At 44.7% G+C, this 21,928-nt stretch overlaps 1 protein-coding gene and 1 pseudogene across 5 annotated transcripts in view; one reads left to right on the top strand and one right to left on the bottom strand.

Moving 5' to 3' along the window:
- The window catches only part of ATM (ATM serine/threonine kinase), a 124,134-nt gene extending 102,473 nt beyond the window's left edge, over positions 1–21,661 (top strand). For all 5 annotated transcript variants that reach the window (XM_046017361.1, XM_046017360.1, XM_046017362.1 and 2 more), the window contains 11 exons: positions 83–221; positions 1,211–1,293; positions 2,494–2,634; positions 3,362–3,478; positions 6,638–6,787; positions 8,823–8,988; positions 10,652–10,738; positions 13,779–13,893; positions 14,556–14,619; positions 19,720–19,856; positions 19,953–21,661. In XM_046017361.1, coding sequence (XP_045873317.1) covers positions 83–221; positions 1,211–1,293; positions 2,494–2,634; positions 3,362–3,478; positions 6,638–6,787; positions 8,823–8,988; positions 10,652–10,738; positions 13,779–13,893; positions 14,556–14,619; positions 19,720–19,856; positions 19,953–20,136 — 1,383 coding nt within the window. In that variant the 3' untranslated portion in view covers positions 20,137–21,661. The remainder of the gene's footprint in view (positions 1–82; positions 222–1,210; positions 1,294–2,493; positions 2,635–3,361; positions 3,479–6,637; positions 6,788–8,822; positions 8,989–10,651; positions 10,739–13,778; positions 13,894–14,555; positions 14,620–19,719; positions 19,857–19,952) is intronic.
- LOC123950089 lies at positions 7,853–8,001 on the bottom strand (annotated as a pseudogene).
- Positions 21,662–21,928: the final 267 nt, after the last annotated feature.

Genomic DNA, 21,928 nt, shown 5'->3' with positions numbered 1-21,928 from the left:
TTCTCCTTTTGTTATAACGGAAAAATTTAAGTGTTGGGTATTTCTTTCTGTAATGTTTTTTTGTTTTTTCTTTTCCAAATAGGATCGAACCGAGGCTGCAAACAGAATAATACACACTATCCGAAGTAGGAGACCTCAGATGGTCAGAAGCGTTGAGGCGCTCTGTGATGCTTACATCATATTAGCAAACTTAGATGCCGCTCAGTGGAAGACTCAGAGAAGTAGGTATTTGAAAGAATGACAGCTGCTTTGGCTATGGTTTTCTCTGGACGGTATACTAAGAACCGAGCCTAATATGTAATCTCTCTAATTTACCTACATAACGTTCCTTACAGACATGAAGGGCCTTATGATTACAGTTCCCACATTGTCCAAAGCTGAATTTTTATCCAGTAGCTTCAGCAACCCCTAGTCCCTAACCATTTAATATCTTCTGTTACCTGGTAATATGTGACTGTACTGAATTATTTGATTGCTCCAGGTTATCTCCCAGTACAAATACTTGTCACAGAGAATTAATTGCGTAGACGCAAATCCGTTAAAATAACTGAATAACTGACAGTTTTCAGGGTCAGAGGTTTCTTAAAATGTTGTTTCTCACGGTGCCCTAGGGCTTAAAAACGAGAAGCCTTTACCGTTTCCTCCATAAGCGTTAGAATGCCTTGTGTGTAATCTGTCACTCTTCTTCCTGTCTCTGTTCAAAAAATTATAAATTGCTGTGATTCTTGGTGATGTGTATACATTCAAGTTTCTCTCCCCACATTTTAACAACTGTATTCCCTTTTCTGTTCAGAGTCAGGTCTTCGCATTTAAGTTCTTCATACTGAGAATTCTCATAGTAGTCCTCTAAGCAAACAAAGCATATGAACCATCACATCCTTCGGTTACACTTGAAGTAATGTGGTGGGAGCACATTACCCGTGTGTCGGGAAGGCTGTGCTGTAATGGTCTTAAGGCGCTCAGCTGGCTTCTGGCCTAATTACTAATGCCGGGTACCTGCACAGGCACGTGTAAGCCATGTCAGCTGTTGTCCTGCGCTGGCCCAAACTACATCGTGTCCCAAGCCCTAGGTCTTCATTTCTGGATCAGGGCCTGAACCGCAAATTAGCCACAGGTTAGGGTCTGTGGCATCTGCTGAATTCTTCTGCTTTACCTTCAGAGCTGTTCCTCAGTGCCTTTTGTCACCAAGACCTCTTTATTTTAAATACAGAAGGCATAAATATCCCAGCAGACCAACCCATTACTAAACTGAAGAATTTAGAAGACGTTGTTGTTCCAACTATGGAAATTAAGGTAAATTACTATTAACTGTCTTGATTTTTTTATTGAACTAAATTCTTCTCCATTAGGTTAACTATTTGACATCAAAGTGGTTAAGATTGGGACTTCGATGTTTCATCCTATAGTTGCTTTACAGACTCCCTTTACCTAAGCCTGAAAATACTCAAAGGGTTCTCCTGCTTTCTTTTCTTTTGCCTTCAGTTTTACACCTTCCATCTTCCTTTTGAAGAAGGTTTATAGACTGTTCCTTTCAGTGGCCAAAACAAGAAAATGTTCTATGTGCTTTTGCCAAGATTAATTTTTAACTTAGCAAGAAAGTCCCTAAATGCTTTATATTTTAAAAAGTCTCTGTGTTAGAATGTATTGACTATCATGTATTATGCTATTAAGTAATAGAATACACGTTACAGTATTAAATCAACTGTAATACGCATGATACTTCAACTACCTTGTGCTGATCTTGTGTTGCTAGAAATACCAAGTTGGCAGTGATGTATGTAATACCAGAGATGATAGTTTAGTAACGGACTGTTAGCTACAGAGAACACATGGATGGTGACCCAAGGGGGGCGGGGCGGGGGAGATGGGGATGAAGGAGGGCACTTGTCTCATGCACACCGGGTGACGTATGCAAGTGCTGAATCCGTATCTTGTGCACCTGAAACTAACAATAATAACTGATCAACTGGAATTAAAAACTTAAAAGATTTTTTAAAGGATCATTTGACTATATTCTTAGTAGATGTAGTTATTTGATTTGAAAGGTAGGTAGCTGAGTATGTCCTGAAAATGCCTCAGTTAGCAGCATTTCAACCTAGAATACCACTCTCCACAGTTCCCTAAAAATTTACCTTACTATGTTGTTGTGCGACATTTACTGTTTCTCAGAGGACTTAACCTTGACAAAGTCCGCCGTGAGACCTGAGAGCAGGTTGAATCTTCAGTAGCTTTTTGGCAACACTCTTGTAACACTGTGCGCCCCAGGGTTAGTGAGAGATGGCTAGAGAGGTGACTTGTGTGACTTCCCAACCCTTCCGGTGTGAATTCTGTTTCTTTCATTTGAACGGGAAGCAGATTACCACTTGAGCTCTTAACCCACAGCATGTTGTCGTTCATTCCTCTGTTTCATATTTAAATTGTCATTTATAATTCATTCTCCTTTAAAAGCACATAGTGTACCTGACCTGTTCTTTCATTTATATGCTTCATTAGGTGGACCCCACCGGAGAATACAGAAATCTGGTGACTATAAAGTCATTTAAAGCAGAATTTCGTTTAGCAGGAGGTTTAAATTTACCTAAAATAATAGACTGTCTGGGCTCCGATGGCAAGGAAAGGAGACAGCTCGTCAAGGTGAGACTCCCCTCCAGTTGTGCGGTCCTTAGCAGCGTAGTGACAAAAGTCAGAACTGCAGTTGACATTTACCTCCTGCTTTGCGTCCTTATTTTTCTTCTCAAAAATTGCAAGTGAGTAAAACTTACACGATATAAATAAACATTATTTTCTAGAAGCAGATTGCTTTTCCTACATTTCATGTGTCTCTGGACGGTCAGCATTATAACAGCTGACTGAAGTAAGAGAACACTTCGGACATGTACAGATATGATGAGGTTAACAGTCCGCCTGCTTGTTATGGAAAAACCGTTTAGGTGACTTGCTTCTTTTCTTGAAGAGTTCAAGTTGAAGGGATGCTGAGTGTGGCACTGCGCCAGCAGCTAGTAAATCTATCCGGAAGGGGCCGGCATTCCTCCCTCCCTCTGCTCCCAAGTTCTCCGGGCCATGCTGGGAGGTCGTGGAGGGGGACAGTGGCTTATGCCCTCCAGTGGAGGAGTCCCAGGTAGCCTAATTCCAGAAGCAGCGAGGGGGAACGTTTTTCTAAACTGGCCTGCCTCCCTAGTGTTACAGCTTACTCTAAATGAAAGACCAGCAATAGGTCTTGGTCATTTAAGAGACTGTGAAGAGGAGGACGGGTGCTCACGTAGATTTCTGAGCGCCCTCTCGTTGTCCTCGGTTGACTCTCTGTGTGATTTGATCATAAAATGGACTGTGCCCAGTTGTTCGTGCTCTGATTACTCTGAAGGGCCGTGACGACCTGAGACAGGATGCGGTCATGCAGCAGGTTTTCCAGATGTGTAACACGTTACTGCAGAGGAACACTGAGACCCGGAAGAGGAAACTGACCATCTGCACATACAAGGTGACCGCTTCCCGCTGCTGCCCCTTCATCAAGAGGCTAGAAAAGAATGCCATTACCCAGACAAGGGCTCAGCCAGTGTTTTCTGTTGAGAGTAAACATTTTACACTTTGTGGGCTACGCAAGGTCTCCGTGGTGTGGTCACTGGAGAAATACACATTGTGGCTGGTAGCTCGGGAGTCTCGGTCCTTTTGCCTTTGGCCGTCTTCCGTGATGGTCATGAAGCCCTGCTTTTCCCTTAAGTTAGTTGATAAAGAAGTCTTTTGTCAGGTCACATGCAGCATTTGGAAGGGCTGGTTCCTGACAAGATGAGTGGCCTCTGCAGAGGTCTAAGAGCTCTCTCAGGCTCAGCAAGTTTAAAGTAGAACTTCAGTGAATACCTGCGTCCCCAAAATGACCGCTCTTCACAGACCAGCGAATGGCACGGCCTTCACCCATTCGCTCGGTCCAAAGTCAGGAGGCAGTCTTGTTTTCTCCTTTTTATTACTACTGGAAGTTTCAAACATACATAATATAAAGGTACACAGAATAATGTAATGAACTCCCTTGTACTAGCACCCGGTTTCAGTCGTGATCAGCTCAGGATAATTTGTTTCATTCTACTCCCACCTACTTCCTTCCCTTCAATATTATGTTGAAACAAAATGTCCTGTCATTTCATCCGTAAACATTTATTTCAGTGTGCAGTTATAGAACATGTTTTTTAAAAAACAAAGCAGAACCACAGTACTGTCATCACTCCTAAAAGAGCTACATATCGTGTAGAAATATCAGCATCATTTTAAACTCCTCTCTCCCTTTCTCTCCTTCTCTCTCCTTCTCTCTCTCCGCCTTAGATCTCACACCTGTTCCACTAGCCAGTCCTTACCAGCCTGCTTCCCCCCCGAGTCCCTGTTCCCGCCTCTGCCGTTCGCGCCCTGCAGTCACGCCTCCTCTGTCGAGTCTCGCCATCCCCTTCTCTGGCCCCGCCAAAGCTCCTTTACTCACAGCAGCTGGGATGATCCATTTAAAAGAGTGAGACAGAATAAATCTGTCCATTTCCTGTTCTGAACTCCAGATGAGTTCACTTACCCCCGAATGCAGGGCTTGGCCTTTGCTCGTCTCTTTGCAACTTCATCTGCTGCTCCCCGCACCCTCCTCTCTGCCTCCCTGCCTGCGCCGGCTCCGTCTTCTCCCCTCGGCGCGGCTGCTCTGCCTGCTGTGGCTGAGATCTGCCGGTTTGGGGTCACATCAGGGCTTTCCTACTTCCCTCGGCCTGGAATGCTCGTCCCTCAGACCCTGTCCTCCCTCCTGTACTGCATTCAGGTTCCTCTCCGTGTCACCTCCTCAGAGACTTTCTCTGACCCTGCCTCTCTGTCACTCTTTAAAATGCCTCTTTTGTTCTGTTAAACACGTAACAGACTCCCCACAAACACAGTTAATATATTAATGAAAGGCGTTAAGACACCAGACAGGTCAGCAGGTATGAGTATGTTAAAATAAAAAATTGATAGGATTAAAGATTCTGTAAAGCCAAGTGGCCAACTAAGAAGAATGACTTTAATGATAGTAACAAAGGATTGTTATAATATTAATAACAGTAAGGGATTAATAACAGTACGGGATGTATAAATAGCTGTCACCAGCCAGTTGCAGAAAGGCCAGCATGTTCATAGGAGAATGGGTGTAGAATACAGACAGCTCAGGAAGAAAATACTGAATTTGACTCAGCCTTACTGGGCATCTGAAAATAGAAATCAAAGCCACAGTGAGATACTGTTGCCTGCCTCTCAGATCAGCACGGTACTGGGTGTAGAGACAGGCACAACCACTTCGGGTAGTTCTTTGGCGATAACTGGTTAACGAAACAGGAGACGCATATCCCCTGTGACCCAGGTGTTCATTCCGGTGTGCATCTGTGCCCACGTGGTGGTGTTCTTAGAGGCCTGTGGTTGCTGAAGCAAATGATCTAGGGTTATAGGTACTGACGCAGCTAAGGGTAAAGTAGTGGGTAAGAAACAAATTGCAGAAGCCTTCATGGAGTACATTACTCTTTTATTTAAAGCTTAGAACTATCTCTGTATATATTGCTTTGAAATAAAAATATACCAAAAAATACATGAACATGAACGATAAGCAAGTTAGCAGCCCTCTTGCTGGTGGGGAAGGGCAGGAGACCAGGGAGGGGTATGCACGGGAGCTTCATCTCATTGCAGCAAATGTGAGAAAATCTTAGATTTCATAAAGCTGTTTAGTGGGTAAAAGGGTGTTTGTTTATATATGTCATAGTTTTGTATCTTTCTGGTAAAATTGCTAATTTTATGTTCAGGAATATATTTCCTCTTCGTGTAGCTAATAAGACTCTAAAGCAAAAATACGTATACTTTTAATTATCAAAGTATATTAGTATTTTTTTTAAAGATCTTATTTATTTATTTGACGGAGAGCACAAGTAGGCAGAGAGGCAGGCAGAGAGAGAGGAGGAAGCAGGCTGTCCGCTGAGCAGAGAGCCCGATGCAGGGCTCCATCCCAGGACCCTGAGATCATGACCCGAGCCGAAGGCAGAGACTTGAACCCACTCAGCCACCCAGGCGCCCTCAAAGTATGTTAGTATTAAGGTTATATTCAGTATTTTCCAAAGTGAAATTCTTCTAATTGTTTGATATAAAGAGTATGAGGGGCACCCGGGTGGCTCAGTCGATTAAGCATCTGCCTTCAGCTCGGGTGACAATCCCAGGGTCCTGGGATCGAGTCCCGCACCGGGTTCCCTGCTCAGTGGGGAGCCTGCTTCTCCCTCTGCCTCTCCCCCAGCTTGTGCTCGGAATCTGACAAATAAATAAAACAAAATCTTAAAAAAAAGAAAAAGTATGAGGAAAGCAGGTAGTTGCTGTGCTAAATGGCATGAACTGTAACTCAGTCACAGATGCTGCTGAAAGACCTAGTCAACAGGACCAACTTCTCGGAGTCACGGGGACTAGGAGTATCAGCCGCAGGCTAGAACATCTGGTTTTTGGAGCTCGAGTGTATTTTCCATTGCTTACCTCCAAGGAGTTCTGTCTCCTCTGGATACAGAATCGGGAATACACCCGAAAGACCTGTTTTCCACGGACTGGTAGTTGAGTGGCGGTCACCTGCTCTTCGGGACCCTTCCCATACTCAGAAGCCATCTTCTCTGTGATGCAGGTGGTTCCGCTGTCCCAGCGAAGCGGCGTTCTCGAGTGGTGCACGGGGACCGTCCCCATCGGCGAGTTCCTTGTCAACAATGAGAACGGTGCTCATAAGAGATACAGGCCAAAGGACCTGAGCGCCATTCACTGCCAGAAGAAAATGATGGTGAGTGACCCTCGCGAGGAGAAACAAGTGCGAGGCTGTGTGCCCGATGCGCCGTAGTGGACGGCTCTCACGCGTCAGAGCACACGGTGTCTCCCTGGCGTCGGGCGGTGATCCTAAGGGAGAAGGCCAGCCGCCAGCACGAAGTGTGTGTGAGGGCACAGGAAGGTTTGTGAGCTCTGTAAAGTGCCAGCCCTTGTCTGATGAGAGATGGAGCACCTGGTGGAATGCTAGTTTGCTTCCAGTGTGGGGTAAGCGGATTCTTAACAAAACACTAACTAAACCCAAAAAACAGATAATTTTTACATAAAACTGATAGATCTTTTAAGACATTGGTCACATCACACTAGCCTCGTGGCCTGACGTTCATCGGTCTGTCACATTATGGACAGGACGCGTCCCTTCTCTGGACACTGCGCACACTCATCATCACCGTACTTACCCCGTTTTAAAATGAGAGGAAGTTCGGAAATTTGACTTGCCTAGGTCAAGGAGCTAATGGTGGAGCAAGGATTTGAATCTTGTCTGTCCAACCCTAAAATGCATTACTTTTCCCTTTACTGTGCCTTGTGATACGTAATTTTTTTTTTTTTGAAAGATTTATTTATTTGACAGACAGAGATCACAAGTAGGCAGAGAGAGAGAGAGGAGGAAGCAGGCTCCCAGCCAAGCAGAGAGCCCGATGCGGGGCTCGATCCCAGGACCCTGGGATCATGACCTGAGCTGAAGGCAGAGGCTTAACCCCTGAGCCACCCAGGCGCCCCGTGATACGTAATTTTTTCACTGGGTGGCAGAGTGCCGTCACGTCGTAGTGGAAGGCGGTCCCGGGCACCATGCAGGCCCCGGGAGGAAGTGCTTCGTTCTGCTGGTGACGGGCAGGAGTGGAGTCAGATTCGGAAAGCTTTGTAGGGGAGTAGCTTTGAGCCGAGATGACTGACTGAGTGGGTGTTCTAAGCAGAAGGCATGCGCAGGCAAAGGGAAGGAGGCCTGGACAGGCAGACAGCTGAGGCCAAGTTTTGAGGAGATCAGTGAGACTAAAGTAGTAGTTTTTAGTCAAACGAAGGGTTGCTTCATGAAATGCTAAGAACTTGGTACTTTATCTTGAAAGCAGCAGAGAACCCTCGAGAAGGACGGTAATACCAGATTTGCATTTTAATTAGCAATAATCGCGCCTCGGATAAACCTCATTGGCTACGATACTGCCACTGCGCAAAGCTCAGATTTGCATTTTAGAGAAAGAATTCTCAGCCCTGCGGGCTACCTTTTTGAGAAGCCGACTAGAGGCATGACACGGCGGTGCATGCAGACGAACAGCCGCAGGAACGGGGAGTAAGGGCTGCATACAGAAACATTAGGGAGGCAGGGCCCATGGGATTTGGTTACTGATTACAAGTTGGGGAAATGTTGGGGAAAAAGTAATCAGTGGTGCCCAGTGCTTGGGTGATGGGCTGGATGGAGGGGGCCTACGGGGTAGAAGAGAGAAGTGGCTGAGGTTCGCCGAGGAGAAGGGGAAGATGTCAGTGACCCGGGTGAGGATGCTGAGTGGGCAGAGGGAGAGGCAGGGCAGGCCGGAGCGTCATGAAGACAGCTCGGCCGGAGACGCAGCTGGGGCCGTGGGACCACGGCCCCCTGAGGTGGATCCGCAGGCTCTGCTGAGGAGACGCCGGAGGACAGATCTGAGGCGCGTCACCCATTCTGGTTCTCTGTGACCTCAGACCATCTGGAGGTCTGGAGCCGGTTCTCCCTGTTCTGTGTTTGCTTCCACGTAGATAACAGAATCATGCCAACTCGAACTGTATTCAAACAAACAACAGTCCCCGTTGGTGTGTCTCCTCCCAGGAAGATTCACCCTTGAGCCCTGAAGGGTTTATACCGTGTCTCAGTCCCTGACCGGACTGCTAGCTGCTGGGTAGACACCACCTTGTTCATCTCTTTGTTGCCTCCGCATCCGTGGAACTATTTTCAATCTAGAACCTCTCGTGGACGTTAAAGTAGTTAAACGCAATACTGAGAAAATTTTGTATTTGCTCTTTTAAAGGATGTACAAAAGAAGTCTTTTGAAGAGAAATATAAAACGTTCATGGACGTCTGCCAAAAATTTCAGCCGGTTTTCCGTTACTTCTGCATGGAAAAATTCCTCGACCCCGCAGTTTGGTTCGAGAAGCGACTGGCTTACACTCGCAGCGTGGCCACTTCCTCTATCGGTAAACATCCCGGCCGCCGCGCCGCTTTCTCAGTCACTTTCTCAGTCACGGGGTGACGGCGCTCAGGGAGCTTGTCAGCCAGGCCGCCCTCATCTTTCCGCCGTCCTGCTTCTCCTTCATCCCGGTCCTCGGCTTGTAACTCACCCTTCCGAGCTCCTGCAGGAAAAAATTCTCCTACTCCAGGGAGAGAAAAGTCTGGCTCTTTGTTCAGTAGTGAATGTGGTGTATTTTAAATCTTCCCTCAATAGATTATTTTCTGAGATCGCCTTTGGGAAATAATAAAACCCATGATAACTATATTTAACTTACCTCCTTTAACTATTGGTTTTTTTTTTTTTAATTTATTTATTTGACAGGCAGAGATCACAAGTAGGCAGAGAGGCAGGCAGAGAGAGAGAGGGAAGCAGGCTCCCTGCCGAGCAGAGAGCCCGATGCGGAACTCGATCCCAGGACCCTGAGATCATGACCTGAGCCGAAGGCAGCGGCTTAACCCACTGAGCCACCCAGGCGCCCCAACTGTTGTTCTTTTGCACAGAATTCTGTTATCACTAAATGACCGAATCTGTTATTTTTTATTATTTTTTTAATTACTTTTCAGTGTTCCAGAATTCATTGTTTATGCACCACACCCAGTGCTCCATGCAATCCGTGACCTCCATAATACTTCCACCACCAGGCTCCCCCAACCTTCCAACCCCTTCCCTTCCAAAACCCTCAGTTCCTCAGAGTCCACAGTCTCTCATGCTTCATCTCCCCTTCTAATGTCCCCCAATTCACTTTTCCTTCCCTTCTCCCAATGTTCTCTATGTTACTCCTTATGCTCCACAAATAAGCGAAACCATACTGAATCTATTTAATAGAATTTTATGTTTGGATTAGAAATCATGATATATATGCAGATACACAGTGCACACTACATATTTTGGCCCTTTTTTAATTAGTAAGAGACTGGCATTGCTAGACAGAGCAGTTAGCAAAAGTCTAGAGTATGAAAACTAATGTTGAATATCAGGTATCTTCTAATCTATTAATTTTTAACTAATAACTGATAAAGACCATCCCTCTATCATTTAGGCGGGGCCCAGGAAGACAGGGCCATGGTTAGGTATGTACTGACCAAGTTCTAAGTCATTACAGAACCCTCTTCTGGTCCACAGTGAGAATCACTGATCTGATTCAGCTGATTCAGTTTGTAAACAAGAAGTTTGTTCATGACAGCGCTAGCCAGGCGCACGGTAGTCATCCCTTGCTAAATAATGGGTAACGAAACCAGCTAATAAGATGTGACTTAGGGGCGCCTGGGTGGCTCAGCGGGTTAAAGCCTCTGCCTTCAGCTCAGGTCATGATCCCAGGGTCCTGGGATCGAGCCCCGCATCGGGCTCTCTGCTTGGCTGGGAGCCTGCTTCCTCCTCTCTCTCTCTGCCTGCCTCTCTGCCTACTTGTAATCTCTATCTGTCAAATAAATAAATCTTTAAAAAAAAAAAAAAAAAAAAAAAAAGATGTGACTTAAAGTGGCAAGTTACGTGCATATTCTGCTTGAAGCAGGCCAAAAGCCTACACGACTTAAAAGTCATGTTGTCAGTGGTATCAGTAGAAATGATCAATGGATGTGTTCTAGAAATAGATGATCCCAGTGATTTCAAGTTGGTTTCTTTTTTCCCAGTTGGTTACATACTTGGACTTGGTGATCGACACGTACAGAATATCTTGATCAATGAGCAGTCTGCAGAACTTGTACATATAGATTTGGGTGAGTAACAGAAGATCAGAAATGCATCTTTATTCTGTTTATTAAATATTTAGTCATAGGAAATGATATTTGCCCCCAGGATGCTACAAGTGTGAGGGAGACAGACCAAAGTAATAAATGTTTTAAAAAAACAAACGCATGAACACATGCTGGAGGGAATAGCTAACTCTGTTGAGATAATGAGTGGAACTTATTACAACAGGTGACGTATAAGCCAGGTCTTCGAAGAAAGGAAAGATAATCCAGACAGGAGAGAGAACATCCGAAACGGGACTCATGGGGATGTGACCCGTAGGAGCAGTGAGGCGTCAGAGACGGCCGGAGTGCAGTTTGCGGGGAGTTGAGTAGCTGAGGGGTAGCTTGGTATTAGATTGTAAAAAGCCAGGCTCAGGGTTTCAACTTTAACCTGTGAAGCAGGGGGAAGTCAATGAAGATTTACTGAAGGAGGACATGATGCTGTTTAATTCCTGGAGAAATACTTTGGGGAGCAATACTGGGAGTGCCAAGACATGTTCGGGGCTAGCATCGTAGTTGAGACAATAGAGGATGAGGATGAGGACGAAAGCTGTGGAGGTCAGGAGCTGGGCTGGGGCGCGTTCTTGCTGTAACCTGCAGCGGGGACATTAGATGTTGGCAACGGTGGGCAAAGGGACGCCAGGATAACTGACGTTTCTAGTGAAGGAACGCGGCAGGTTTTGTGAAGGAGAAAGCAGTGAGTTCACTTCTGCATCTTGTTTTTAGGTTTTTTTTTTTTAAATAACATTTAAATTTTTTAAGATTTTATTTATTTGACAGAGATCACAAGTAGGCAGAGAGGCAGGCAGAAAGAGAAGGGGAAGAAGCAGGCTCCCCCGCTGTGCAGAGAGCCCGATGCGGGGCTCGATCCCAGGACCCTGAGATCATGACCTGAGCCGAAGGCAGAGGCTTAACCCACTGAGCCACTCAGGTGCTCTGTTTTTAGGTATTAATAGGACTTCCATGTGTAATGGGCGTTTAATACATAGAGAGAGCAAAGGGGTTGAGCGTAATGATAGAGCTGAGAACCTTCTGCCAGTAGATGTCATTTGAGGTCACTGGTCTGGAGGAGGTTCTGATCTTATCAGCCTTGATAAAGAGGACTGAGGACAGAAACCTAGGAATGCCAGCTTTGAAAAGCCTGCGTCAGAAAAATGGAGGAGTAACTAACAAGTCACAGGAACGAGAAGGCAGGGGTATCTTGGAAGGCGGGGTGGGAAGTTTTCAGGAGGGAAGAAGTGCTCAGACTACAGGTCAGGTAAGGTGAGCACTGAAAACAAGCCTTTCAGTGGAACAGTTCATCAGTGCTCCCGGCTGAGGAGGTAAGTTGGATGGAAAGGAAGAGTGAGATTGCGGAAAGGGGAGGACTGAGCAGGAGTCAGGATGTGCACGAGGAACGTGCAGCTGTCCGCACGAGGTTTAGAAGGATGGGAGAGGCATTCGCTGTAGAGATGAGCGAGACATGCTTCAGCCTTTTTTTTTTTTTTTTTTTAGGTTTTGAGGGTTTTTTTGTGGTTCATTTGCTTTTTTAAGATGAGAGTGGAGTGAACATGTTCTGTATTGATAAGCTGGAGGAGAGAGACAGAGATCCTGAAATAGCGAGAGAAGTCCTCCAGCATATGGGGTACAGTTGGCTTTACACGGGAGGCACAGCAGCTCTTCTCCTGAGAGGAGGAAAGTCTTGAGCCAGAGGGGAAAGAATCGGAGGGAAATAACATTTACTGTTTTAATTGAGAAGATGAAAGCATGCTTGCTGGCTGAACGTCCGAGGGATGGTAATTGGCTTTGTAAGAACGGTACAGGGCAAACCGGCCCTACGGAGGCGAGACCAAGAGCTGAGTGGAGACGGGGAACAGAGCTGACACGCTGATCGGTCCACGGGGCGCTCGCCTACCGCAAGGACCCTGCATTTGCTGTGGAGCGAGTAGTGTCTTCACGCGTGTTCTTCTAGCCTCCCTGGCATCTCCGTTGTAGCTCGAGGTGTGAGGCAGCAGTGAATGGACTAGGGAAGGAAGGAAGGCTGACAGACTAGAAATCTCACTGAGTTTAAAGACTCTTTTTAAGATTTTTTTTCTTATTTATTTGACAGAGGCACAGCGAGAGAGGGAACACAAGCGGGGGGAGTGGGAGAGGGAGAAGCAGGCTCCCTGCAGAGCAGAGAGCCCTATGTGGGGCTTGAGCCCAGGACCCTGGGATCATGACCTGAGCCGAAGGCAGACACTTAAAGAGTCTTTCGGGGCCCTGGGTGGCTCAGTCGTTAATAAGGGGGTAGAAGAGATTTCAGTTAGAATGTGGAATTTAAGATTTCAAAGAAGGTGTGGTATGAGGAAGTTACGAGTTCTGTAATACAGAGAAGTCACTGCTGAGAGACTGAGTTCCATTGCATTAGAGATCACGTCTATTAACATGGTTTGCCCTAGAATGAATTCAGTCATACGAAGTCACAAGAGTAGTGACCGCTGGAGGCACAGAGCAGGTGGGAGGGACGTGGGCGAGTGTGAGGGATCTTGGTGGTGATGGGAATATTCTGCACCTTGACTGGCTCAGTTGTCTGTGTCCTGGCTTTGATACTGTACTGCGTGCTTTTGCAAGATTGGGGAAAAATGAATAAAAGGTATATGGGGAATTTTCTATTTTGCATATAGTATCTTATGAATGGGTATCAATCTATAGTTATCTCAGAATAAAAAGTTTCATTTAATAAAAATTTTTATACCTAATATGCGGGTATACTTAAATATATAGAAATTAAGATTATAGGCATATTTTGCATTTTAAATCTTCATCACATTTCATTTTAAGAAATCACCCTTTAATCTAGAACTTCTCTTGTCTAGAAGTAGTTATGCTTTTTAAATTTGAGGTGCTTAACAGTGGCCCAGCAGAAACAGAAAAACCCCCCGTGAGTTCTGGTCCTGTGCACAGTCGCAGGCAGGTGATCTGGGGCCTCTGCGCAGCTCGAAGGCCCCAAGGGAGGGCAGTCGGTTTGCTCCGGAACCTGACCGTGCTCTACTATTTACTTTAGGGGTTGCTTTTGAGCAGGGGAAGATCCTCCCGACTCCTGAAACGGTTCCTTTCAGACTCACCAGAGATATTGTGGACGGGATGGGCATTACTGGTGTTGAAGGAGTCTTTAGAAGGTAAGTGTCTAAAGCAGATGGTATTTCATGTCAGCATTATTTGGATTATTGATTTCTATAGATTCTAGGGTTCGCTGCTAAGTCAGTGCCTGACTGGCAGTAAGGAAAACCCCGGGGAAAGACGGTGCTAGTTTGCCCTTCCTCAGGCCATCTGGGACCTCACCCTGCATCCCATACAGAGCTGTCCTTCCTCGCCCGCTCTGGAAACAGCTTGCCTCTACTGTTCATGCCTCTGTCCACTGCTCAGAGCTCCTTGGGCGCCCACTGCTGGGCAGATAAGCTCGGCTAGAGGAGCGTATGATGACTCAGTTCCTGCTGAATGCACTTCGTAAGTCCCTGTCTTTTCCCAGGATTGGTCCATGTGCTCAGCTTTTACTAGAGGAGATTCTAGTCAGCGTGAACTAACAGTGGTCAGTGACCAAAAGCCATGTTTCATAGTAGTACCGTGTGTTATTCTTATAAAGCTTAGCTTACATTCACATAGATAATTACATTCCTTTCAAAAACATTTACTGAAAACTCAGTCTGCCCAATATCGTGCTCTTTGATAGTAACTTGGGAATCACTAACAAGAACAGTCTCGGCTCAGTATACACAAATAACAAGGATGAAGAGATGTTGGAAACACTGGTGTGTGATCCATATTTGTAATGTGTTTGTAGATGCTGCGAGAAAACCATGGAGGTCATGAGAAGCTCTCAGGAAACCCTGCTGACCATTGTGGAGGTAAAGTAAAAGGAAATCTTGAATATTTTAAATCTTTTAAAAATTTTTAACCTACTGGGGCGCCTGGGTGGCTCAGTGGGTTGAGCCTTTGCCTTCGGCTCAGGTCATGGTCTCAGGGTCCTGGGATCGAGCCCCGCATGGGGCTCTCTGCTCAGCAGGGAGCCTGCTTCCCCCTCTCTCTGCCTGCTTCTCTGCCTACTTGTGATCTCTCTTTCCATCAAATAAATAAAATCTTAAAAAAAAATTTTTTTTTTAGCTTATTTGAGAAAGAGCAAGCACAAGGAGGGAGGAGGGCCAGAGGGAGACAGAGAAGCAGGCTCCCCAGTGAGCAGAGAGCCCAATAAAAAAAAATTTTTTTTTTAGCTTATTTGAGAAAGAGCAAGCACAAGGAGGGAGGAGGGTCAGAGGGAGACAGAGAAGCAGGCTCCCCAGTGAGCAGAGAGCCCAATGCGGGGCTCGATCCCAGGACCTCAGGATCACAGCCTGAGCCAAAGGCAGCTGCCTTACTGACTGAACCACCCAGCCACCCTGAAATCTTTATTTCTCTGCTGTTAGACTGTGTATCTTGTTAGGATGTCACCGAGTTGAGGATCGGTGCTTCATGTTCATGTGGGATGACGCTGGGCGGCAGGAGGGAGTGGGGCGTGCACATCAGGAAGGAGTGGTTTAGAAATGCCTCCAGCCCTTCCAGGTTTGGGGGCATGTTACAGCATCGTAACTCATCTCTAATTCATAAACCAGCATTTTGACATCTTCACTCTCTCCTGTGGCACGACTTGCTCTCAGAATGGTTTCCATTGGGTTTTTGAGAGAAATCAGTAAATTGTATCGCCTTTACCCCAACCCAGGTTCAGAATGTGTAATCACTGCCTTCTGTTGGTCAGAAAGAAAGAAAAGGAAGTGATGTAGATTTCCAGTGCTTAATGGTATTAGCTCTACCCCAGAGAGAATTCTGTCCCTTAAAGCGATGACTCACCACGCTGGTGTGTGGGGCAAGAGATCAGGTGTTTCCTGCACAAGGAAACGTGGGCGGCGGAGCACGGGCCGGCCTCCCTCACTTACAGCCTCAGCCCTTATCCTCTAACCCCTGGTGCTCGGCGGGTATCACCTGCACAGCTCTTAACAAATACACACGCTGACCATATTCAAACGTACCCCAGGGGTAGGGCAGGGACATTTGTGTTTTTTTAAAAGCTATTGATATCCACTGGGTGGAGGCCAGGGATGCTGCTAACCATCCTGTCACATGCAGGACAGCCCCTGCAGCGAAGTAGTAGTCAGCCAAAAATGTTAGTGCCGGCGATAAGGACCCTGCTAGCTTCATCAGTCTGTAGTCCTTCATTGTTTTCATTCAGCTTCTGTTTTGATAGTAAGACTAAAATCATTTTTTGAAGTACTCGCGTTCTTACTTGAATTCCAAATTTACAAATATGACTCCTAACAGAACCCCTAGGGTTTGAAATAATTTGTGTTGTTTCTCTACTGAAACCCAAGATGGCCATCTAGGCTCTTTGTAGTCCTAGAGGCCTCCATTCCTTTTCATTATTTGATTAATAAAATGTACCTCCCTATGGGTTCAAATCTAAGCCATCATCAACTTCATATAGACTGCTCTAGGCAGAAGACGTCACACACAAACCTAACGGTAACCACAAATCAAAAACCAGTAACAGACATGCAGAAAGTAAGAAAGGAATCCAAGCATATCATTAAACTAACAACCATGAAAGAGAGACAGAAAAGGATCAGAGAAAAACTACAAAAACAAGTAAATAAAATGGCAATAAATATCTATTAGTAATTACTTTGAATGTGAATAGACTAAAAGTTCCAATCAAAAGACACAGGATGACAGAATGGATAAAAAAAAACAAAACAAAAAGACCTATCCATATATGCTGCCTACAAGAGACTAACTCCAGACCTAAAGACACCTGCAGATTCAAAGTGAGGGGATGGACAACCATCTTCATGCTAATGAATGTCAAAAGAAAGGGGAAGTAGCAATATTTATATTGGAAAAAATAGACTTTAAAACAAAGACTGTAAAAACAGACAAAGAATAACATGGTATAATAGTAAAGGGCACAGGGGGCGCCTGGGTGGCTCAGTCAGTTAAGCATCTGCCTTCAGCTCAGGTCATGATCTCAGGGTCCTGGAAATGAGCCCTGTATCGGGCTCCCTGCTTAGTGGGGAGTCTGCTTCTCCCTCTCCCTCTGGTCCTCCTCTCCATTTGTGCTCTCTGTGTCTCAAATAAATAAAATCTTCTAAAAATAATGATGATAATAAAGGGGACAGTCCAGCATGAAGAGATACAAAATTGTAAATATTTATGCACCCAATATGGGAGTAACCAAATAAATAAGACAGTTAATAAGAAACATAAAGGAACTAATCAATAGTAATACAATAATAGCAGGGGATTTTAACACCCCTCTTACATTCATGGACCAGCCTTTGAAACAAGATCAACAAGGAAACAGTGGCTTTAAATGACCAGCTAGACCAGATGGACTTAACAGATATATTCAGAACATTCCACCCTAAAATAGTAGAATCCACATTATTTTTAAGTCACATGGAACATTCTCCAGAACAGATCACATATTAGGCCATAAAACAAGTCTCAACAAATTTTTAAAAAGTGAGGTTATACCATGCTTCTTTTCTGACCACAATGCCAAGAAACTGAAAGTCAACCGCAAGAAAAAATCTGGAAAGGCCATAAATATGTGGAGATTACGTAACATGCTACTAAACAATGAATGGGTTAACCAGAAAAATCAAAGAAATCAAAAAGTACATGAAAACACAATGGTACAAAATCTTGTGATCAGCAAAAGCATTTCTCAGAGGGACGCTTATAGCAATACAGGCCTACCTCAAGAAGCAAGAAAAATCCCAAACAACCTAACCTTAACACCTAAAAGAGTTAGAAAAAGTACAAACAAAACCCATACCAGTAGAAAGAAAGAAATAATTAAAAGTAGAGCAGAAATACATGAAATAGAAGCTTAAAAAAATAAAAAAGATAAGTGAAACCAGGAGCCGGTTCCTTGAAAAGATCAACAAAATGGAAAAACCTCTAGCAAGACTCATCAAAAGAAAAAAGAGAAAGGACTCAAAATCACAAATAAAAGAGGAGAAATAACAACCCAGAAACACAGTTATAAGAATATTACGAAAACTATGCCAACAAATTAGACAACCTGGAAGAAATGGGTAAATTCCTAGAAGCACCTACCAAAACTGAAGCAGGAAGAAGAAAAAAATTTGGCCAATTACCAGCAAGAAATTGTTGGGAGTTTTTGATGACTGATTCAAATAAAACTCCAGGACCAGATGGCTTCTCAAGGGAATTCTCCCAAACATGTAAAAAAGAATTAATACCTGTTCTTGAACTATTTCAAAAAATAGGAAAGAAAGGAAAACTTCCAGAGTTATTGTATGAGGCCAGTATCACTCTGACACCAAAACTTGATGAACACAACCTAAAAAAAGAGAACTACAGGCCAATATCCCAGATGAACATAGAGGCAGAAACCTTCAACAGAATATTAGCCAACTGAATCCAGCATTACATTAAAAAAATCATTCCCGGGGCGCCTGGGTGGCTCAGTGGGTTAAGCCACTGCCTTCGGCTCAGGTCATGATCTCAGGGTCCTGGGATCGAGCCCCGCATCGGACTCTCTGCTCAGCAAGGAAGCCTGCTTCCTCCTCTCTCTCTCTCTGCCTGCCTCTCTGCTTACCTGTGATCTCTGTGTGTCAAATAAATAAATAAAAATCTTTAAAAAAAAAAAAATCATTCCCCATGTGGCCAAGTGGGATTGATTCCTGGTATGCAAGAGTGGTTCAGTATTGCAAATCAATCAAAGTGATACGTTGATAAGAGAAAGGATAAAAATCCCATTATGATTTCAGTAGGCACAGAAAAAAGCATTTGACAGAGTACAACATCCATTCATGATGAAATTCCTCAGCAAAGTAGGTTTAGAGGGAACAGACCCAAGATAATAAAGGCCAGATAGGAAAAACCCGCAGCAAACATCATCCTCAGTAGGGAGGAACAGAGCTTTCCCTCTACGGTCAGGAACTAGACAAGGCTGCCCGCTCTCACCACTTGTATTCAACATAGTCCTGGAAGTCCTAGCCACAGCAGTCAGACAACAGAAAGAAAAGCATCCAACTTTGTAAGGAAGAAGTAAACTTTCACTGTTTGCAGATGACATGATACCAAAAACAGAAAACCCAAAAGATTCTACCAAAAACTAGTAGAGCTGATAAATGAATTCAGTAAAGTCGCAGGACACAAAGTCACTGTGCAGAAATCTGCAGGTGCACAGATGTTCCACTTTGTGCTGCTGCCCTTTTTGGGTTTCTTCAGTACTTCCATCGGCTGGGACCATGTTTCATTCTAGGACGTGTCCTGCATCAGCAGTACCAAAATCTGCCTTCGAATATATGCACTTTGTGCCTAAGTTCCAGGGTTACTGTGGGACATGGCTTTAGAGTTGAGAGAGCCAGACCAGGGTCACCCACAAAAGGGACCTTGGGTTGGGAGGAGCTTTCAATAGAGTATACCCTTTGTTTTCACCAGTGGAATTTAGAACTCATTGAGAGAAGAAGAAAAAGCCTTAAGAATAGGAATCAAAATGTTAGCTTTATTACTGGTAAAACGATGGCTGAAGATGGCCTAGGCTTGCTGGTGCTGTCCGGCTCCCACAGCCGCGCTCTCAGTTGCACAGCCTTCCTGCGGGAGAGACAGCGTGCAGAGGGATACCCTTGCGCAGGGCCCTAGTGGTGAAGAGGAGGAGAGAAGGAAAGGACTAGTCCTTAGCTCTTTTTAATAGACTAGTCAGGAAACTGAGCTCAGGGGACGTGACCACCCCCACTCAAGGAGGGGAATGGATTCGGAAAGGGAGAAGTATCCCAGAGCATTATGCTAGCCCAGTGTCCTCCACAAGGAAACAGAGTACCTCACTGGGTCATCCCCATCCCCCCAGTCACCTCCCAATGGACTAGCCCGTGATTTCTTATCACACTGGTTCCTCTGTCTCTGTCATTGGAAAGCACACCGGTCTTCTGATACATTCTGTCTAGGTTCTCCTCTACGACCCCCTGTTTGACTGGACCATGAACCCGCTGAAGGCTCTGTATTTGCAGCAGAGGCCGGAGGACGACACGGAGCTGCAGTCCACTCCCGCTGGAGAGGACCAGGAATGCAAACGCAATCTCAGGTGAGCCGTCTGTTACCAACGAGGCCCTGCTGTCCTTCCTGTCCCCAAGGCCCTTGGCCTGTCTCACCTCACCACAACCTGTGTGTTTGTCCTTAGTGACACTGACCAGAGTTTCAACAAAGTAGCAGAACGCGTCCTGATGAGACTGCAAGAGAAACTGAAAGGCGTGGAGGAAGGAACGGTGCTCAGTGTCGGCGGCCAGGTGAACCTGCTCATCCAGCAAGCCATGGACCCCAAGAATCTCAGCCGCCTCTTCCCGGGATGGAAAGCTTGGGTGTGATCCAGCATATGAATTTCCCTTCCGCTCAGTCTTTCCACATTATACTGTGGCTTTCATTTTTAACCCAACCAGCAGACTTTGAATAGGTATTAATATTTAATCAAGTGAACTATTTACCCTGTTTTTAAAAAACTGTTCAATACTTGACTCAGTCACATAGAGAGGACTTGAAAGTCTCAAGGAAGCTCTTCTCTCTGAAATCTTCGAGATAAGTGGCATTCCTGCCGCACTTCTAGGCGAGGCGTTTGCTTTTTCTTCTCCAGTCCGTGCTCGTATTGTTCTCAGGACACCCGGACAGAGGCTTCAGCCGAAAACGGAAGCAGCCGAGGGCAGAGCATCACGGACAGTGTGTGCTCGAGTGTGAGTTCGGATACAGAAACTGCTGCGTTGAGGTAGCTTTTAATTAACACTTGTTTTCCAGGTATTGTATACGAATGATAAATTATTTGATACTAATTTATAAAAGGAAGAAAAACTTTAAAATTGTAACCATCTATATTTCATGCTAAAGCCACATTAAAAATAGACAATGTTGAAAGCAAGTTAGTACTTAAGAAATAGGTCTGGATTTTCAGTTGGAAGATCCCCCATTGTTACTGAATGATGAAGCTGTTACATTACGAAGACATAGTATGGTTTCTCTTCGTAAAAATGGATATTGGGTCTTCTTTTTCTATTCTGTCTTTTAAACCCTTCTGTGCTTTCTCTCTGATTTTGTATCTCTTCTAGTTTATGAATTCTCTCGTCAGCTGGGTATAATCTTTTTAGACTGTTCACATGTTTCTTTTTTCAAAGATGATTTTTCATTTCAGGGTGCCTGCCTGCATGGCTCAGTTGGGTAAGCCTCTGCCTTCGGTTCAGGTCATGGTCCTGGGATCCTGGGATCAAGCCCCACATTGGGCTCCTCCCTCTCCCCCCCGCTCATGGTTTCTCTCTTAAGAGAGAAATAAAATCTTTTTAAAAAATTGCTTTTCTCTTTAAGAGCTTTACATTATATCAAATTCCTATTGTTTGTATCTGTCCAGTCTTGTATTTGGTGGAATGTTTATCCATGTATTTTGTAATTTTGGAGGATGAGCTTTAGCAGGGCTTTCTCTGTGGACATCTTGAGTGACCTGGGTTAAGAAGAATTCATTCCAGAGAAGTTTTCTGGAGAACTCTTCCTAAAATTATTATTTTGCATTTCAAATTATAAACCTATCCTGGTATATCTTTTTCTTGTACACTGCCTAAATGAAGATTTGGTATGTGCAGGAAGTTTTATTACTGGAGTAAATCAGGGATTGTAATAAACAAAGTCTTGAAGAAAGCCTTGAAATCTTTGTAGATGGAATAAGAAATTACTAGTTAGATGACAATACAGGTATATGAATTTGTAGCTGCTTGTTAGTTGATGTACGCAGTTCTGTAACATTAATCTTCTCATCAGCCTGGAGCTATGCTGTAAGTTTCCTGTCCTATTTCCAATAATCTTAATAATAGTTTTGAAAAGTTGGCCAAATTTGCAGATAACAGATCTAGGAGGAATAGCTAATCACAGGTGATAGAATTAAAGATTTTGACAAGAACACAGTCTAGAAATGGATAGTTTTTTAAAGTATTAATTATACAATGTGTTGTAGGCTGGGTGCCTCCCATACCTTCTCTGTAGCATATCGCAGCACGTTAGTGAAGTTATTCCAGCTTGCAGCTGGAGGAAGTGAAGGTTAGAGAAGTAAGTAACTTGTCCAAGAGCAGAATATAGTACACTGAAGGTACACGTGTAATCAGGAAAAGAATCTAGGCGTCATCA

Source organism: Meles meles, chromosome 8, assembly GCF_922984935.1.
Source record: "Meles meles chromosome 8, mMelMel3.1 paternal haplotype, whole genome shotgun sequence".
Taxonomy (NCBI): domain Eukaryota; kingdom Metazoa; phylum Chordata; class Mammalia; order Carnivora; family Mustelidae; genus Meles; species Meles meles.
The sequence above is the reverse complement of the archived record's forward strand: the minus strand, read 5'-3'. Positions and strand labels throughout refer to the sequence as shown.